This window comes from Caretta caretta, chromosome 13 (assembly GCF_965140235.1).
Source record: "Caretta caretta isolate rCarCar2 chromosome 13, rCarCar1.hap1, whole genome shotgun sequence".
Classification (NCBI taxonomy): Eukaryota; Metazoa; Chordata; order Testudines; family Cheloniidae; genus Caretta; species Caretta caretta.
In genome coordinates this window covers 30,558,698-30,578,299 of record NC_134218.1, presented here as the reverse complement: position 1 = coordinate 30,578,299, position 19,602 = coordinate 30,558,698, and the positions used below count along the sequence as shown (strand labels likewise).

General features: G+C 56.9%; 1 protein-coding gene across 6 annotated transcripts in view; it reads left to right on the top strand.

The window, feature by feature from the left end:
• CHD6 (chromodomain helicase DNA binding protein 6) overlaps positions 1–19,602 on the top strand; it is a 181,725-nt gene that overhangs the window by 95,966 nt on the left and 66,157 nt on the right. For all 6 annotated transcript variants that reach the window (XM_048820466.2, XM_048820470.2, XM_048820465.2 and 3 more), the window contains 11 exons: positions 1,328–1,475; positions 2,571–2,720; positions 5,215–5,280; positions 6,234–6,292; positions 6,936–7,053; positions 8,985–9,071; positions 9,760–9,894; positions 10,462–10,583; positions 13,582–13,825; positions 16,273–16,449; positions 18,342–18,485. In XM_048820466.2, the coding sequence (XP_048676423.1) occupies positions 1,328–1,475; positions 2,571–2,720; positions 5,215–5,280; positions 6,234–6,292; positions 6,936–7,053; positions 8,985–9,071; positions 9,760–9,894; positions 10,462–10,583; positions 13,582–13,825; positions 16,273–16,449; positions 18,342–18,485 (1,450 nt within the window). The remainder of the gene's footprint in view (positions 1–1,327; positions 1,476–2,570; positions 2,721–5,214; positions 5,281–6,233; positions 6,293–6,935; positions 7,054–8,984; positions 9,072–9,759; positions 9,895–10,461; positions 10,584–13,581; positions 13,826–16,272; positions 16,450–18,341; positions 18,486–19,602) is intronic.

The following is a 19,602-nucleotide window of genomic DNA, read 5'->3' as shown; positions in this document are numbered from 1 at the left end:
GGTGGGCAAACTGGGGGTCATGATGGCTGATTGCCCCTTTACCACTTTTCACAGACAAGGTTTCCCTACTCGTGCACCCCAAGTTCCTGCCTAAGGTTGTCCCTTGTTTCCGTGTCAACCAACCTATGCACTTACCTGCCTTCTTTCCAAAGCCTCACGCTTCAGTGGAGGAACAACGCCTTCACTCCCTCGACATCCCCAGGGCCCTGGCCTTTCACCTGCAGGGGACAAAACCCTTCAGGAAGTCCCGTAGGCTTCTTTATTTCTGTAACTTAATGCATTAAGGGACAAGTGATTTCCGCTCAGAGGATCTCTAAGTCGGTTTCGGGGTGCATTATGCTCTGCTACCAGTTATCAGGGCAGTCTCCATTGCGTGGGATACGGGCCCATTCCACATGAGCTCAAGCATCAACTGCAGCCGTGCTTCATGACGTGCCCCTTATGGATATCTGTAGGGCAGCCACGTGGAGTTCAGTACATACCTTCTCTTCCCATTACACCTTGGTGCAGGACGCTTCTACGTATGCCTCCTTCGGCGCAGCCATCCTCCTCTCCCTGGTTGCATCGTCATCATCCTCACACCCTCCTCCTTCTTAAGGTACTGATGGTTAATCACCCTCAGTGGAATACCATAGGGACTGTCATGCAAAGAAGAAGAGGAGGTGACTTACCTGTAAGTGGTGGTTCTTCGAGATGTGTGGTTCCTACCTGTATTCCAGTCCTGCCCTCCTTCCCCTCTGCCGCAGATCTGATTGATTTGTGGTGAAGAAGGAGCTGAGGGCACAGTCAGTCCACCCCGGACGAAACCAAGGGCATGTGTATGGACACAGACACTACTACTTTTAAAAGCTCCAGCTCCGGGTGCATGCTCAGATCCCTCAGTGGAATACAGATGGGGTACTCCATGCATCTCAAAGAGCCTTCAGTTACAGATAGGTAACCTCCTCTTATCACTCCCAGATACCTGCTCTGACCAGTAGACCACACTCCCTGACAGGGCTGACCGTGTGGCCAGGTGTCCTGGCCACGTCCGTGTGGCTCTCTGACCATGGGGCCAGGCAACCTGACCAGATTCATGCAGTGCTGTGACTGTGGGGCCAGGTCACAGAACGCTGTGACTGTGGGGCCAGGTGCCTTGCGTACAGCTGGGGTTCACTCCCAAGGGGAGCTCTCCCCACTGGCCTCTGTGCATCCTGGTGACCTGATGCAGAAGCTCCCCAAAGTGGGATTAAAGAACTAAAAAGGCAAAGGGTTTTGCTGGCCTCTCCCTGGATGCTGAGCTCTGACATCTCTGGAGAAGGGATTAACTGTCCGTCTCTCCTGGCAGCAAGGAGCAAGGACCAACCCCCGTGGAGAAGAAGAAGAAAGGGAAAAGGAAAAACGAGATCCCAGTGGAGAGTTTGGAATTGGATCAAGGCCTCCTTAGCCCGTCTCTGCAGAGCCCTGAGGAGTCTGCTGAGTCGGCCGACAGCCAGGTATGTGCAAGGCGCTGGCCTCAGTGGGCTCAGCTGGCTAGAGCCTGTTGTACGTCCTGGGGATCTAACACAGCTCTGACTTCCTACAGCTGATTTTGTACATCTGGGTGCCTGTGCATTGAGCTTAGGTAGCAGTTGGTCAGTGGATAGCTACCTTGGCCAGGTTTGCGGCTGGTAATGTAAGGGTTAATGTCAGCACGCTGCCCTTGCACATTACTTGTCTGTGTTTCCCTCTGACCCCTTGCTCCCCAGCTCAGTGGGTCTGGGAGTGCCTTGCTCCTCATGCCAGCAGGAGGGTGTGCTGAGCACAGCATGGGCAGCACCCCCCCAACACCGTGGAGCCCTGCTGGTCTCTGGCTCTCTGGGCAGCAGGGCTGCAGTGCTACTGGCAGCCTGCTCCATTCATGGGGGTGGGAGCGTCATGTTGAGAACCTCCCTCCACAATCCAGCAGTAGCGCAGCTCTCCATTGGGGTCCCCTAAGAGATGGCCCATGTGATTTGGGCAGGGGATTCACCATCCCCCAGCATCCTTCAGCCCTGGCCTGTGTTCGGTGCTCACCCCAGCCTGAGCCCTGGCCTCTGTTCGGTGCTCCCCCGCCACCTCTGAGCCAGGCTAGAAAAGCATGTGGCTTAAACCAATCCTCAGAGGTGCCAGGCGCCCTTAATGCCCCATGGTTTCCGAGGATTGCAGTCCCTGGGCACCTACCAGGATGGGCCCGAAATGGACGCACCTGAACCACAGGGCTGGAATGCTGGGTGCAAACACCGTGCTCCGTGTTGGGGGTTCTCAGGGAGCGTGTGAGCAGCTGTGTGTTTTGACCTGGGGAGGGGGGATCTGATCTCTGGTAGTGCCCTGTGTGAGAGCCAAGAGACGGAGACGGAAATCACTGTGAGAATAGCTGCGCACTCTGGCAGTGTCTGCTGTATAGGGCACTGTTATCCCACAGGCCGGGGTGGGGATGGGATTCTCCCAGGTGTGGCTGCGCTGTCTCCCCTCCTGCACCTTTCCGTCCCCTGTGAGTCCCTGTGGCCATGGGGAGGAAGAGGTGGTGTTGTCCACCAGCCCTCTGATTGCCTGTGTTGTCTACCACACAGAAGCGCCGCTCGGGTCGCCAGGTGAAGCGGAGGAAATACAATGAGGACCTGGATTTCAAAGTGGTGGATGACGATGGCGAGACGATAGCAGTGCTGGGAGCTGGGCGAGCCTCCGCACTCTCCGCGTCCACGCTGGCATGGCAGGCAGAGGTACGGGAGGGCCCACTAGCCTGTCTTGCGCCAGCCGTTCCTTTAGAGAGGGGCTGGGGCTCTGCTGTATTGAGGGAGGGGCATGAATGTGGTGTTGGCTGTATACTGAAAGCAAGCAGGAGCGTGTGGGTCTGAGGGGGAGCCAGCTGTGTGGGGCAGTGCATGTGCCTAAGAGGATGGGTGAGAGCTGCCCAGAGCATTGTCCAGCTGAGCTCAGCATGGCTCCTTGCAGAGTGTGCGGGGGGCTCTCCGAAAGCGAAGCGTTCAACCCCAGCACCTCCTAGCGCTGAGAGATAGGAAGGACCATCCAGAGCCCCAGCATGTCGGCCTTCCAGGTCATTGAGGGCCTGTTCTCAGCCCATGGTCCGGGGCTTGAGCTCCCTCTTGTTTCTGCAGGCCCTGCTCTGCCCCTTCTCTGGGAGGCTAATCCCAGGGGAGGCTGTCTTCCTGCCCCACCCAGCTCTGCCCCGACACCACACTCAGTGATCCCCTCCCTCCTTGGCATTAATGCCCTCGGGGTGTCTGTGGGCTGCTGCCATGTCCCTCCTTCCGCATCCCCTAACCACACTAAGCTGTCAGGACTGAGGCTGTGGAGATTAGTGTCTCCAGCCTGCTGGTATCTTTGACCCCTTTCCAGTTTCTTGGCATCTCTGGCAATGCAGTGCCCTGTGTGGGGGGTGTGATCACAGCCCACCCATGCGGCATGGGGCAATTGCTTCCCTGCTCCAGAGTATGGGGTCTGTCTGCAGCCCAGCGCTGTGCTCGCCATCTTTGTAGCCTCATCACCTTGTGTCTGGCACGCTGGCCACTCACTGTGAGTCCTGAGGCATTTCGGATGTGCCTGTCTACACGCTCTCTCGGTGCCCATGTCTCTACTCTCTCCAGGTCCCCCTGTGTCAGTGCTCTGGCAGACTCTGACACTTCTCTCGGCCGGGTCTCTGCTCTGAGTGTCAAGCACTGGCTGCTCGCTCCCTGCTCCAGCCCTTAGCGAAGCTGTTCAATATTGATTACAGCCTCTCTTTGTGTACCCCTTAGTCAGCTCTCAGCCAAGCTTCCGCGTGAATATTAGTCATCTCCTTTACTGAGCTGTTCAGCGCGACCCTGCTGCTCTTCCCAGGGGAGATGTTCGGCCCTTTCTCTCTGTTGCTGATTCTCCTTTGGCCACTGTCACAGGCCTGTGATCCTAGCTTGGCCCATGGAAATGATTTGCAAGTGAGATTTCCTGGGAGACCCCAGCAAATCCTTTGCTGAAATCCAAATGGGAAAGGGAAGTGTCCTTGGCAGGCCCATTGGTCCCACCTGCCATCTGCTTCCCTCTGGTCAGGGCAAATGTGGCCTGACCCCAGCACACCCCAGAGAAAACCCCATTCTGGGTGGGTCACTATGTGCAAATGCTCCATCCCTCCTGCTCCCCTGCGGCATTATGCCAGCAAGTCCGACGAGCTGCGGCCTCTGGGGCTGGCTGCATTCGTTGCCTCCATCTGACATCCAGCATTTTAGAGGTGACCATAGCAACTGTGGCTAGAGAAACCCACTGGCACCTTGGCCCTTCCAAGGCTAGGAACAAAACCCACCCACAAGGCTCTTACAACACTCGTGTGCAGTGTGCATGGTGCCCCCAGGGATGGAGATGGGGAGTTTTGTGAGTGGCACAGATAGTGATGCAGCCAGCCATGAGGTGTGGGGCTTTCCCCGATGTGGGGCTCACCCCGATGTAGTTGGGTGCCCCACCTGTCCTGCTCTCAGGAGCCTGTGGCTTGTATTTCCTCCCCCTCCCCCAAGCCCTTCCACTGGCGGTCTGCTTCTAAACTTGCTCCAGCCTTGCGGCAGAGCACAAGCCCCTCCCCGTGGAGAGGGGGAGTCATGCCCTGCCCTGGGACACTCTGTGATATTGCAGGGTGGAAGAGGACACGTGTCGTCCTCAGGGTACCCCCCATATTGTGCGTGTGCTGTGCGCTGCTGGCTCCCTCGTGCCCCTGGGAGAGGCTGGAGCTGGTGCACCGACAGGCAGACGCTGGCCCTGAGGCTCTGTCCAGCCCCCAGTGCAGAGCACCTCCCCGTCCCCTGGCTTGCTGGTGCCATTCCCTACGTGTGTGTGGCTAGGGAATAGCACCTTGGCGTTGGGCACTGCTGGGGCTCAGGTGGGGTCTGGGCGGCCTCAGCTGAGTGCCACCAGGAGGAGCCAGGGTGCTGGGATGATGCTTCCCCTCTCCTGGCCCCAAACACAGCCCTGGAAATTGCAGCCCCATCCAGGGGCCATTGAAGCTGCTCCTGGCCTGTCTGAAGAGCAGTGAGTGGTGCTGCTCTGATCCCTCTGAGCTGGGACTGTGAAGAACACCCCATTGTTTACCAGCTCCAGGCTCCCACACTGCTGTGAGCCCAGTGGGCGGAAGGCGAGTGGGGCGGCCAGTGAGCTCTGTGTGGCAGGGCTGCGGGTGCTGTGCCCCACTACCAGGCCAAGGTATTGACTCTGCTTTCCCTTCGATGCCCTCAGGAGCCCCCTGAGGATGATGCCAACATCATTGAGAAGATCCTTGCCTCCAGACTGGTGCAGAAGGAGGTGAGTGTCCCTCCCCTCCTGTGTCTAAAAATGGGAGACACCTGGGCACAGCTCTGGCATACTGACATGGCCCTATGGCTGCCCATGGCCTCCTCGCCGGGGGCTGAGGCAATGTGATGTCACACCGTTGGGGGTTGGACACCCCCAAGGAAGAGGCATAGCCCACTGACCGGGAGTTCCCCTTCCCCAGGAGTCAGCCCCTGCTGCCTCCCATGAGCATCTGCTCTGGGCTTTCTCAGGATACAGTGGGCACGATGAGAGAAGGGCTCTGATTGGCTGACTATGGCCATTGCTGGGCCTGGGTGAGGCCAGCAGAGGAGCCTCACAACAGAGCAGCTCCATGAAGGGCAGAGATGGGAACACTGCCCTTTCTGGAGCAGCGGGGTGGACTGCGGGGTTGGGACAAGGTGCGTGAAAAGGGGTCTGACAGAGCCTGCACATCCCAAAGGGGCAAGTACTGGGTCCCCACAGTGCCAGCTGTGTGCAACTTCTACTGGATCCCACAATTCTGGGGTGTGGTAGATCCCAGCGCTTCCTGTGGGTGGGGCTAACGTGGTGCCCACCTGGCCTTGGGCAGGGGAAGGCCGTCGCCCATCAGTCGGGCAGTGAGCCAACGCGGGTGGGAGCCTGGGCCTGGTGAGCTGTTGGCATGTGGCTGCCCTTTGCGGAAGTGTGTTCTGGGGCAGCACATGGAGGAAGTTCTGTCTCTCTGTTACCTTCCTGGCCCTCCAGGGCCACTGAAACCTCGAGTTAGACCTGGGGCAGCGCTCGTCATCTTCCCGAGCCTCATGCTGCTCCGCTCTCCTCTTCGCTGTCTCCCGTGCTCCTGTTCTGCCTCCAGTTTACACACAGGCCAGAGGAGCAGAGTCGGAGCCCTGACCAGGGGAGAGGTCCCTGGCCCTGCACCCCTTCCCTGCGCTGGCTGGTGCTAACCCGCTCACTCTTGGTTTCAGGTTCATCCAGGCGGCCTGGCCTATGAGATGGAGGAATTCTACGTCAAGTACAGAAACTTGTACGTGCAACGTTTATGTTCTGTATTGGCACACGTGCTGTGTGCAGAGTTGTGTGTATGCAAGTGCTGTGTGGAGAAGTATATGCGTGTGCATGCACGTGGTGTGCGCAGAGATGTGTGTGTGCACATGCTGTGTGCAGATGCGTGCATGCACTAGGTGTGTGGCGAGATGTGCACATGCGCTGAGTGCAGAGGTATGTGTACAGATGTTCAGAGAGGTGTGTGTGGCCGTACGCTGGGTGCGGAGTGTGTATGAGGAAGTGCTGTGTGCGGAGGTGTGTGTGCACGTGTGTGCCCCATGCTGCTCCCCTCGCACTAGCATCCACCTTGCTGGGATGGCTGCCAGCTTGATGCAAACCCAGCCTGTGCTAGCTCTGGCTAGGTGCTTGGAACCTCTCCCCCGGGGCTTCCTTCTGAGCCCATGCCCCTGGCAGGGTGTTAGGAACAGGAAGTTGCTGCCATCCTTGGCCATGGAGCTCAGTCTCAGCTGTACTGGAGCCATTTGTTTCCCCAGCCTCTGGCCTTGTGTTACAAACCAAGGGCTTAGTGCAGTGGGGGGGTCACTGAGAGCTCCTTCACGCTGGGAGGGGGGCGGGTTCGCGACCCACCAGGCTTTCATGTTTGCCTGCCTGTTGTTCCGCAGCTCCTACCTGCACTGCAAGTGGGCGACGCTGGAAGAGCTGGAGAAAGACCCCAGGATCTCTCAGAAGATAAAGCGCTTTCGGAACAAGCAGGCCCAGATGAAGCATATCTTCACAGAGGTGAGGCCATGGCCAGGCGGCTGACACTTCTATCTCCTCTCTGGAGAGCTGGGCTAGTCGAACTGGCTGGGTGCTGCTCGTGAGCCCCGGCTGGGCACTGCCGTCTGCCATGCTCTCTGCCCAGCTGTCCCCAGTTACAGTGCAGGAGCTTCAGCTTGACGGCTGGCTCAGCCAGACCTGCCCCAGCTCTGTTCTGAGCGATGCGTCCCAGCTGGAGGCAGCCAGGCAGCCTTTCTCCTAGTCCTGGGGCTGGCTGCTAGCTCCAGCCCAATGCCAGTGGGTTGAAGGGGATACTGGATGGACTCTGCTCCTTGGCTCACGTGTGTATGATCAGGAGAAGCCTCACAGCAGCCCAAGCAGACGGGGGAGAGGTATTCAGCAGTGCCTGTGGGGCCAGTGACACCCCCCACAGTGCCAGACATGACTGCAAGCTGTCAGCCCTGCTGCCCCCAACCCACCGTGGCTCTGGGGGATCACACTGACAGTCCACGTTTGTCTAAGGAAGGACATAGGGCTCAGGCCAGCATTGCCACATGTGAGCTAACCCAACCCCCTGTGGCTTGTCCCTGGCATGGGCACCTCGTGCCTCAATTTAGCAGGTCATGTTCACTTTGATCAGGGGGTGTATGGTGCCATCGTGCCAGGGCAGTGGGGCAGTGTGAGCAGGGGCATGTGGCACCATTGTGCCAGGGTGCATGTATTGGGGCAGTGTGAGCAGGGGTGTGTGACACCATCATGCCAGTGCAGCGTGTATCAGGGCAGTGTGAGAAGGGTGTGTGTGGCACTATTATGCCAGGGCAGTGTGTATCGGGGCAGGGGATGTATAACATGGGGTGGCATCTGCATCTGGACTCCTCTTGCAGCCCATGAAGTATCTCTGCTGCAGGAGTGGGGGCAGCGTGGCTCCCTGGAGAGCCCTCTGGCATTACGCACTCATCTGTGCAGTGTGCCTGCTCATGGTGCGAGCGAGCGAGATCTCCTGGGGCAGGGCTGTTGCAGGGAGAGAAGGAGCCATAAACACCCAGGCCCTGCTGGGCTGCTCCCTCCCCCTCCGCTTTGTGAGCAGATTGGAAGCCGTTTCCTAACATTCACAGCCGTTTCCTAACATTCACTCCGGAGATATTTGCCGGCGGCTCCTGTGCCATGTCCTGGCGAGTGTAAATCAGCGTTGAGGAAATGGCAATGTCTTTGTAAGCGTGGCTGTAAACCCTCAGGGGCTCCGACTCCCAGCCCTTGCCCAGTGTGCAGACGCAGTGTCCCTACTGGAGAGCATCGTGCCCCTAACCCCGGGCAGGGTGCAAGTCATGCTCTGACTCGGCCTCTAAGCTGTGCAACAAGGAAACCCATCTCCTTCCCCTCCCTCCCCACAGCCTGCCAGGGTGGCAGTGACCCCTCTGCAGCTTGCTCCTGCCAGGGAGAGTGGTGGGACTGTGGGGAGGTGAGGGCCCCTACAGCTTGGTTGCCAGGCTCCGGGCTGTTGGCTGTGTTAAGCTGGTCGAGGAGAGTCAGGTGGGGCTGTGTCTGGCAGGTGACCCGGGTTGCTGAGGTTTGCCAGGACGGAGGGGTGTGAAGGCCTGCTTGGGGCTGTGTCTGGCCGCTCATCGGCGGGAGCCCTTGGACTCACGAGCACACAGGGCCGGGCTCTGAGCTAGCTTGTGCCCTAGGTGTGAGCTCCTCGCTCGCTGAGCTCAGGCAGACATTCCTTCCCATCAGCGGCAGCACAGAGCCAGCATTCTCATGCGTTCTAGGACAGCAAGGGGCCTGCTCTTCCGACACCTCCCTGGTGGCCCCCTGAAGGCAGATGCAGGGGCCAGCTCCGGTATGTGCTCCCTGCACTGTGGAGCCCTGGGACCATGTCCCTTTCACCCTCGGGTCTGCTCGGCCCAGCAGGCAAACTGAATGTGTCCCTCTCTCTCCTCCCGCTGCACCAGCCTGACGAGGATTTGTTCAACCCAGACTACGTGGAGGTGGATCGGATCCTGGAGGTGGCTCACACGAAGGACTCTGACACCGGGGAGGTGAGTGCCACCCCTAGCATGCAGCTGCTCTTCATTTGGAAGCGGGGGGAGCAAGGCACAGTGGGGAGGGCAGAGGTTGTGCCCAGGGGGAGCTCAATGGAAGTGCCCTGGGAAGGCAAGTTTATTTACCTGTTTATGGGACCTGCCGGGAGCTGTGGGTTTCAGGAACACTGGTTCCAGGGTAGTTATTACCAAGTGCTGACTCAGCAAACCCAGAGGGAAGAAGTGCTGGGAGCAGGGGTCTAGAAATGTGGTGATCCCCTGAGGCTGGCACTGAGTCCCTGCCTGATCCTTGATCCCTAGCCTGCAGAGAATGGTGTGTTGTGTTCCTTGTCGGCTGGCATCTGGGGCCTGGGGAGGAGACCCTGAACCCTGAGGGCCTAGCCCATGCAGGGGGATATTTGGGCCAGGTTTGGATTGAGCAGAGGTCTGGGTCTGCATGGCCTGAGTGTGCATGTCTTCATGTGTGTACATGCAGGCAGGCAGGCTCATGTGCATGTCTTCACGTGTGTGAGTGCATGTCTTTGTGTGTGCAGTACATGCAGGCAGGTGGGCTGGCACTCATGGGTGTGCATGCTAATGCTGGGGGCTTACACCCCATGGGGCAAGAGAATGCGTGGCCCCCGGTCCTCACCTTCCAGAACATGTCCCCCTCCCTGATTCCGACGCACCTCTCCTTGCGCTGCAGGAGGTGACCCACTACCTGGTCAAATGGTGCTCGCTGCCGTATGAGGAGAGCACCTGGGAGCTGGAGGAAGACGTTGACCCTGGAAAAATCAAAGAGTTCGAGACCTTGCAGATCCCACCAGAGATCAAACATGTGGTAAAGTACCCTTCGGCTTCTTGGCCGCTCTGTGACGCGGGGAGAGGGAGGCCTGTTAGCACAAGTGCTGGTTAAGTGCTTCTGATGTCCCTGGATCCTGGCCTGCCACCCCTGCTGTTCTGATCCTGAGCCCCCGCCCAGCACTGCTGATGCCCCACAGTCCTGACCTGCAGCCCCTTGCTGTTCTGATCCTGAGACCCCTCCACAGTGCTGCCAATGCCCCTCAGTCCTGATCTGCAGCCCCCTGCTGTTCTGATCCTGAGACCCCTCCACAGTGCTGCCAATGCCCCTCAGTCCTGACCTGCAGCCCCCTGCTGTTCTGATCCTGAGACCCAGATCCCCTGCATCCCCCACGTTTGGGGTGGGGAAAATCAGGTGCTGGGATCTAGGGGCTGAGGCCTTGCTGTTGATCAGCTGATGCTTGCTAATAATTTTGAAACATCTTTCCCAAGTTTTCCCTTTTCAGCCTGAGCCCAGCATTGTCCCTTGTCCCTAGTCTGCAGCTATACCTCGCTGAGCACTAGCCTGTTCTTCTCCCTGGGTCATGCTCTCTGCTCCCCCTTCTAGGAGCGCCCCGCTTCTGAGTTCTGGCAGAAACTGGAGAAGTCACGGGACTATAAGAATAGCAATCAGCTACGGGAGTACCAGCTGGAGGGGATGAACTGGCTGCTCTTCAACTGGTACAACAGGTGAGCAGGGGCCGGAGCACGCCCCACCACAAGGAGCGCTGCTGGTGTTTCACATGTCAGTGGCCAGGGGGAGTGTTGTGCCATTGGAGAGGAAGGGTGCTTCCTGAAGCAGATGCATGAGCTATGCCTACGGGAATTCTGCACCAAAACATTAGCAATTCTGTGCACAATGTTCTAAAATTCTGCATATTTTATTTGTCAAAATAACACTATATAATCATGCCAGTTTCAATTATTTTGGTAATTTATTTCAAAATACCTATTAGCAGGTATGTCTGTAACCATATGGACAGCAACAAAAAATTCAGGAAATGTGTTTTGACAAATAGATTCCTTACTAGGCATATTAATACAGAACTCTGAGTAATAATTCCTTTAAACTACAATACAGAAACATATTTACTGCACCCCTCGGAAGCAGTGCAAATATTTGGGGGAATTGGGATAACAGAGGAGCTGAGGGAGAGGGAAGTAATTGCTGGGTAGGCACCTGGGGGTGATCCTGGAGGATTGTTGGGTGTGGGTGGGAGGGGTATGGAACAGTGGTTTTTTTTGGAAGGGGAGAAGAGATTGTTAAGGAGCCTCCCCCATGCAGACCCTGGCTGACCCTTAGCCTTTCTCGTTCAGTCAGGGACATCTGCCCCTCCCCCCATCCATCCCTGCACCACCCCCACTCAGCTACCCCTGTCCCTGTCCCCGTGTCAAGGTTCCTTCCCCTCTCTGAACTCTAAGGTAAAGATGTGGGAATCTGCATGAAAGACCCCCTAAGCTTATTCTTACCCGCTGAGGTTAAAACTTCCCCAAGGTACAAACTTTTACCTTTTGTCCTTGAACCTTTATGCTGCCACCACCAAAGTGTTTAACAAAAATAACAGGGGAAGTGCCCACTTGGAAACATCTCCCCCTCAAAATATCCCCCCCAAGCACTACACCCCCTTTCCTGGGGAAGGCTTGATAAAAATCCTCACCAATTTGCATAGGTGAACACAGACCCAAACCCTTGGATCTTAAGAACAATGAAAAAAGCAATCAGGTTCTTAAAAAAGAATTTTAATGAAAGAAAAACTTCTGTAAAATCAGGATGGTAAATACCTTACAGGGTAATCAGATTCAAAACATAGAGAATCCCTCTAGGCAAAACCTTAAGTTACAAAAAGACACAAAAACAGGATTATACATTCTATTCAGCACAACTTATTTCCTCAGCCATTTAAACAAAACAGAATCTAACGCATATCTAACTAGATTGCTTACTAACTCTTTACAGGAGTTCTGACCTGCATTCCTGCTCTGGTCCTGGCAAAAGCATCACACAGACAGAGAGGACCCTTTGTCCGCCCCCCCCCAGCTTTGAAAGTATCTTGTATCCTCATTGGTCATTTTGGTCAGGTGCCAGCGAGGTTATCTTAGCTTCTTAACCCTTTACAGGTGAAAGGGTTTTTCCTCTGGCCAGGAAGGATTTAAAGGTGTTTACCTTTCCCTTTATATTTGACACCCCGCATTCCCCCCCTCCCCATGTGTCCCTGCACCTCCACTCCCATCAGTCCCTGTCTCCATGCTATCACCCCTCTTGCTCCTGTGCCCCGCCCCGGTTTATGCCCTCCACTAGCCCTTCTGAACACCAGTCTGTGTGACCCCCCAGCAGCCCCGTGTGTCCTGCTCTGCCTGCCCCCACATATCCCATACCTCCTCACCTGGCCCCGCGGGCAGGATGCTGTGAGGAAGGCAGCCCTCCCGCTCCCTCTCTGTGGTGGCTGGCTGCTCCGGCCCTGAGTCAGCTGCCCTCTTTTCTGGTGCCACAGCAGCCCCTGGTGGGCAAAAGGTGTAATTGCAGTGACTCCCTGTCAGAATCTGTTTTCTGTGAGGGGAAAAAAAAATCTGCAGGGGACATAATTTCTGCGTGGGCACAGTGGTGCAGAATTCCCCCAGGAGTAATGGGCTTATCACTCCCATGGTCTGATGGGTCACTACTCCCCCTGCTGTCAGGGTGCATGTCAGCAGCAACCAATATAGTTTTGTTCTTTGTAATTTACCTTTATGATTGTTTAATACCAATGAAGTTGGCTCCTCCCAGATGGCATGAAGTGTGTGCTAGGTCCTGGTGCGTTCCTGGGGCTGGTGAGGCCTCAGGAGAATGAGGACTCCACTGGGCGTCCCTTGGGTAGTTGGTTGGTTGGTGCTGGCCATGCTGGTGTGCCCCTGGCAATAGCAGGGACACAGATGCCCTTAAGAGACAGAAATGTGCACAGTGCTGTGCACTGACCCATGCACAAATACCTGGAGCAGATGGACATGCAGATGGTTAGCCTTTGCATGCACAGTAGCCTGATTTGTGTGTGCACCCACAGCAGTTGTGTGAGCATTTTCCCACTGACCTTGGGTCTGTAATGTGCAGATATTTTGGTGGCTGGCCCAGGACTACCTTTAATGTGAGCATCTCATAGTGCTTTAGAGGCCCTAAGTTCCCCCTCAAAACCCCCTGGGAGACAATTCTGTCTGCAGTTCTCCCAGACTCAGAGAAGTGGCATGACCTGCCCAAGGTGGCAAGGCAGGCAGTGTCAGTGCTGTGGGTTCCCCAACATGCTGTGTACATAAGAACGGCCATACTGGGTCAGATCAAAGGTCCATCTAGCCCAGTATCCTGTCTTCTGACAGTGGCCGACGCCAGGTGCCCCAGAGGGAATGATCAGAACAGGTAATCATCAAGTGATCAATCCCCTGTTGCCCATTCCCAGCTTCTGGCAACCAAAGGCTAGGGACACCATCCCTGCCCATTCTGCTAATAGCCATTGATGGACCTATCCTCCGTGAATTTATCTAGTTTGTTTTTGAACCCTGTTATAGTTTTGGCCTTCACAACATTCTCTGGCAAAGAGTTCCATAGGTTGTCTGTGCCTTGTGTGAAGAAAGACTTCCTTTTGTTTGTTTTAAACCTGCTGCCTATTAAATGTGTCCCCATGCGTAATGTGTCCCCATGTGTGTTGTGCTGCATCTGCAGGAAGAATTGCATCCTGGCGGATGAGATGGGCCTGGGGAAGACGATCCAGTCGATCACCTTCCTTTCTGAGATCTTCCTGATGGACATTCATGGTCCCTTCCTCATCATTGCGCCGCTCTCCACCATCACCAACTGGGAGCGGGAGTTCCGCACCTGGACGGAGATGAATGCTATCGTGTACCATGGCAGCCAAATCAGCAGGCAGATGATCCAGCAGTATGAGATGGTGTACAGGGACATGCAGGTGCCTGCCACTCTCAGCTCCCCATGGCCCAGTGACCCTTGGGTCTCTCCTGCTTGGCCACTGGGGTTGTGGATGGATGCCGTGACGGGTTCCCTCTGGGGTGCTACCTGGGACTGGGGTACCACTGAGCCCTCTGACTCACCAACCTGGGCTCCCTCTCACACTGTGCTGCTGTGACAAGCTGTAGATTGCTCCCAGACCTACACTCCCACCAGCATTTGCACAGGCAACAACACACCCAGCTGCAGTTACATGCAGGCTGACCAGGCACTGCATGAACCAGCAATAGAGAGGCTACAGCCAACCTCCAGCTCCCCAGCCTAGGACCCCAAAGCTGTACTGTCCTGCCCTGATCGAAACCCCAACCAGATTGAATTTATTATTCAGTTCGCCTCTCCCTCAATGTGGAGAGGAATATGCACTATACGCTTGTGTTAAACCAAGCTGAGATTTTCCCCAGACACTTCAAAGACACACTGGTTTAGATTAAAACATAAAACAAGTTTATTAACTACAAAACCATCTATTTTAAGTGATTATAATAGCAAACAGATCAAAGCAGATTACCTAGCAAATAAACAAAACCGCAAACTAAGCCTAACATACTAGATAGATTGGATACGAAATAGCAATCTCTCACCCTGGCTGATGATACAAGCAATTCACCAGGTTTCCATACACAGGCTAAAAATCCTTTTAGCCTAGGACCAACACTTCCTTTCCCCCAGTCCAGTCTTTGTTCTTTGGGGTTTTCCAGGAGTGTCCTTATGTGGGGAGTGAGGCCCCTAGGTGATGTCACACCCCACCTTATATAGCTTTAATTTATGGCGGGAACCCTTTGTTCCAACCTCAGTTCTCAGCCCCGTTTGTGGAAAAATGGAGATCAGTGTCATGTGGTCTGGTCACATGCCCTTGCTGAGTCATAGCTGCCATTACTTACAGGCTGTCTGGAGCATTCTCAGGAAGGCTCACCAGATGAGGAATAAGCTTCTCCTAAGGCCTGTTGTTTCCCCTGATGGCCCATTATCTTGAATAGGCCCTTTCCAACCAGCTGTCTAGACTGGAAGCATCTTGCCTACAAATGAGGTCCCTCAGGTGTAACTTCGTTTGAAATACAGATATATAGTCAATATTCATAACTTTAGATACAAAAATGAAGTATGCACACAAATAAGATAATCATATTCAGCAAATCCTAACTTTTCCTTAGACACATCACATGACTCATCTTGTACAAATTGCATCATAATTATGTCATAATCATACCCCCATGATGAATATGGGGTGTAGTGTCACAGATACCCCTGGGGTCAGCCTTGCAGCCTGGCTCCCTGCCTAGCTCTGCATCATAAGGAAAGTTTTTCATGAAGCGACTGGCCTGGGTGTGCCCAGCACACGGGGCTGCCCTAACTGCAGGGAAGGTGCTCTTGAAACACCCGAGTGATGGGGCGCAATGCGAACCAAGACATGCACTGCTCTTGCAGGAGGGTGGGAATGCCGTGGGTCCCTTCCTCTGCTGAGAATGGGCTCGCCTCCTCCATAGCAGGAGCCTGCTTTTCTGATTCTGGAAAGCGGCAGGTCAGAGGGCACCCTGTGTGTGGGATGTGGTGTGTTGGGAAGGCACCTGCTCTGTGGGGCGCGGAGAGCTGGGGGATACCCAGCCTTAGGGATGGGAGGGGTACCCAGCCTGTGGGGTGTGGATTGTCAGGAGCACCCAATCTCTGTGGGGCACAGGGTGCCAGAGGGATGCGGTGGACCGGGGGGCACCCAACCTGAGGGACGCGGGGGGATCCAGCCTGAGGGACGCGGTGAGCAGGGGGGCACCCAGCTTGAGAGACGCAGTTTGCTGGGGGGCCCCAGCCTGAGGGATGTGGTGGGCTGGGGGGCACCTAGCCTGCAGTTTCGGAGTGTCAGGAGCACCTAGTCTGAGGGGTAGGAGGAACCCAGTCTGCAGGATACAGGCCCTTTGGGAGCCCCCTGCACTTGCAGGGAGAGGCCCTGAGAGTCCTGGCTGAATGTGCACTCCAGCCTGCTGCGTGAGGAGAGATGGGCTCGGGAGTCTGCATTTGAGGTGTGGCCTGTCAGGACCACTGTGCAGCCCTGTCCCAGTGTCCCTAAGGGCATCTTCCCAAGAGGCCAGCACTTCCATCTGCGTCACCCTCTGGCTGCTGGAGACCCTCAGGTTGCTGGTCCCCCTGCTGGCCCTGCGCAAGGCCTATGGCTGCCATTGCGGTGTCACTGCGGCCTCGGATGGCAGTGCCTTCCCCTTGCACAGATACATTGTAGCACACTCTCCGAAATGCCTCTCTGATGAAGCCCCTGGCTCTCTGAAGAGCTGCCGCAGATCAGGGCTGGGCTGCCCAATAGCTGTGGCTAGCTGACCTGCCTGTCTGGGGTGTCCCGCTGCCTGACATGAATAAAGCACTGCCTGGCTTGTGTCTCCTCAGGGTAACCCTCTTCCAGGGATCTTCAAATTCCATGTGGTGATCACCACCTTCGAGATGATCCTCGCCGACTGCCCCGAGCTGAAGAAGATACAGTGGCGCTGCGTGGTCATCGACGAGGCCCATCGGCTGAAGAACAGGAACTGCAAGCTGCTGGAGGGGCTGAAGCTTATGGCTCTGGTGAGAACTCACGGGAGTGCAGAGCGGGCTGGACTCAGCCACATTTGGTACTGTTCCAGCACAACCAGGGCTTGGCTGTGAAGGGGAACGAGCCCTCCCCATCAACTGGCACGGCTGTCCTTGGGAAGATGCCCTCAGCCTTTGAACCCTGGGCTGTGATTTCCCCAGTTCAGGCTGTGGGGCCTGGTTGGTACTCGGCTGGGACCCTCCAGGGCAGTGTCAGACGCTGCTGACCCAGCGTGAGATGCTGCCAGAAGGGCATTAGCAGAGGGGCTCTGACCACTTGTGCTCATTACAAGTCTTGTGGCCCAGTTCACTAGAGCAGGAACATTGATCTCAGTTCCTGGCCAGACCACCGTGGCTAATTACATCCCCTGCCCTGTCAGAGGGAGTTGCTGTTCTCCAGCACTCCCTGCCCCATCTGTCCTGCAGTGGTGCTGTGTTCTGCACAGCTGCTGCGTTCTACTCTAGAGGCAGCTGCTTTCCAGTGATGGGTGGCACAAAGACTGTGTATTAGCAATGGTAAGTAAAGGGCTCTGGGATGACAGGTGCTCTAGAAACAAGCTCTTTTCTTGGTATTCAGTGAGCTCACAAAGCTGTCAGTGCTGGGATGACGCAGAGGGGTGAAGGCTGAGAAGCAGATCAGTGCCGACTATTGCTGGATGTGTATTGGGCAAACATGGTGCCCCTGGAGAGGGGACCAACATGCTGGTGTGCTCAGGCTAGCAGGCTCTGCTGCACTGCACTGCAGAATGGCACTCGTCATAGGGCTTGTGCTGGGCCATAAAAGGGTCCGTGTCTGACTCTCTGGTGCCCCATGTTGGGGGCGGGTTGCCCACACAGCAGCCCTGCGGGCGTGGGCAGTACAAGGCTAATGGGATGCTACTGCAAGCCTCTGCTTTTCATACTGGCCCCGCTCCCGCGCTGCTCACTGGCTCCTCACCCTCTGCTCTTTGCACGATGCCCTTGGAAAGCTGCAGTCTCCCAGCACCCCCGACTTTCGTTCATTCTCTCAGCCGGCAGCTCTTGAAGCTGCTCTCTGCGTGCAGAGCGACCTGGGGATAAATGTGAGTGTTTAACGCAGTGCCTGGGGAGCGGCACGAGCTCGCCCTGAGCTCACGCTGGCTCCTGAAGCTGGGTGTACTCGACTGTCCATTGCCCACCCAAAGTCAAGGGCACCATTTCCCTCTGGAGGAGCTGGGCCAGTGCCTCCTGTTACAGGAACAAGTACAGGCAGTGACTGCCCCACCCAGCCACTGTAGAGACATGGGGCCCTCCAGCAGGTCGCTACTGTCAGCCCCCTTTTATGCCGGGGGCAACGCAGGCCCAGAGCAGTGCCGAGACTTGCCAGCAGTGGAGCTGGGAATAGAATCCTGGAGTTCTGCCTCCCGGTCCACTGATCTCACTGCTGGACCATGTTCCTTCTTGTGGGGGCACAGGGCCTGGCCCAGCGACACTGAGGAGAACTCCTCCCCAGAGAGCATGGGCAGAGCGAGCTTCCAACGCGGTGCTGCTGCTGAGCTACCGCAGCCCTGCCCTGGCAGCACTCTGGCCTTGGCATCCCTGCTGATCCTGTGACACAGGGACCTGTCAGGGCTGGACAGAGACTTTCCAGTGCATGGCCATTGTGTCCTGACCAGGAATGGCATGGGGGCCTGCTGACCTGGAGCAGATCGGTACCAGTGCCCTGGGCCAGCGGTGGCCCTTCAGACCCTTGGGGTTTGCAGTCTGCTGCATCGCTGCCCTGGCCTCCTGCCCCAGGAGTGAAGTCATGGCTAGGGCAAGTGAGTGTCCCTGGGGCGAGCCTGCCAGCCCCTTTGAACCCGTTGCTCTGACTCTGGCTGCATGAGCTCTGCCCCCTGATGCTGAAGCCCTGACCCTGCTCTGCTCAGGAACACAAGGTGCTGCTGACTGGGACACCCCTGCAGAACTCAGTGGAGGAGCTCTTCAGCCTGCTGAACTTCCTGGAGCCCCAGCAGTTCCCCTCAGAGACAGCGTTCCTGGAGGAGTTTGGGGACCTGAAGACAGAGGAGCAGGTACCAGCAGGGCCCAGGGGTGAGGCTCAGGGGCTGGAAGGGCCCAGGGATTGGGCTCAGAGTTGCAGGGGCAGGGTCTTGGGAGGGGGGCTTAGGAGCTGGCGGGGCCCCGGAGCGAGGCTCAGGGACTGTGGGAGCGAGGCTCAGGGGGCAGGGCCCAGGGCTGTGGGGGTGGGGCCCAGCAGCTGTGAAGGCGGGGCCCAGCACACCTGGGCCCCAATCCGGAAACACAGTTAAACACATGCTTAACTTTAATCCCAGCGAAGGCAATAGGGCTCCTCCTTGCTGCAAGCGAAGATCCTGCCTGAGAGCACCCCCAGCATCCCCAGCCCCCGTACACCCAGCATCCACGGCACCTGCGTACCCAGCACATCCCCCGCCATTCCCCAGCCGCCACATGCCCAGCACCCCCCAGCTCCCACACACCCAGCATCCCCAGCTCCCGCACACCCAGCATCCACGGCACCCGCATACCCAGCACATCCCCTGCCACTCCTCGCATGTCCCGCACATCCATAGCCTCTGCATGCTCAGCCCCTGTGTGCTCAGCCCCCCGCAACCTCTGTGTGCTCAGCATTCCCCAGCCCCCGCATGCACCACAGCCCTCGCTTGGCCAGCCCCCTGACAGCCCCTACGCATCCAGCATATCTACAGTCCCCCATATGCCCAGCACCCACCCCGCAGACACGCGGCAGATCTGCAGTCCCCTGTACGCCCAGCACCCCCACCCCGCAGACACCCAGCAGATCTACAGTCGCCCGTACGCCCAGCGCCCTCCAGGCCCTGCCCGCCCAGGCCCCTGCCCGCCTCCCTGGCCCTGCATGCCCAGCATATCTTCAGCCCCTGCATGCCCAGTACCCCCCTATATGCCCAGCACCCCCCCGCATGCTCTGCATGCCCTGGACGCACAGCCCCCCAGTCTACCACATGCACCCCACAGTCCCTATTCAAACATAGCATGCCCCCGCATGCTCACCACGACCCCTGCATGCACACGCACAGCATGCACCCTAATGCACGCACAGCACCCCTGACCTCCCCTGTACTCTCTACACATCTCCTATATGCTCTGTGCACACTCACACCCCCCTCTGCATGTTCAGCACTCTCACACCCC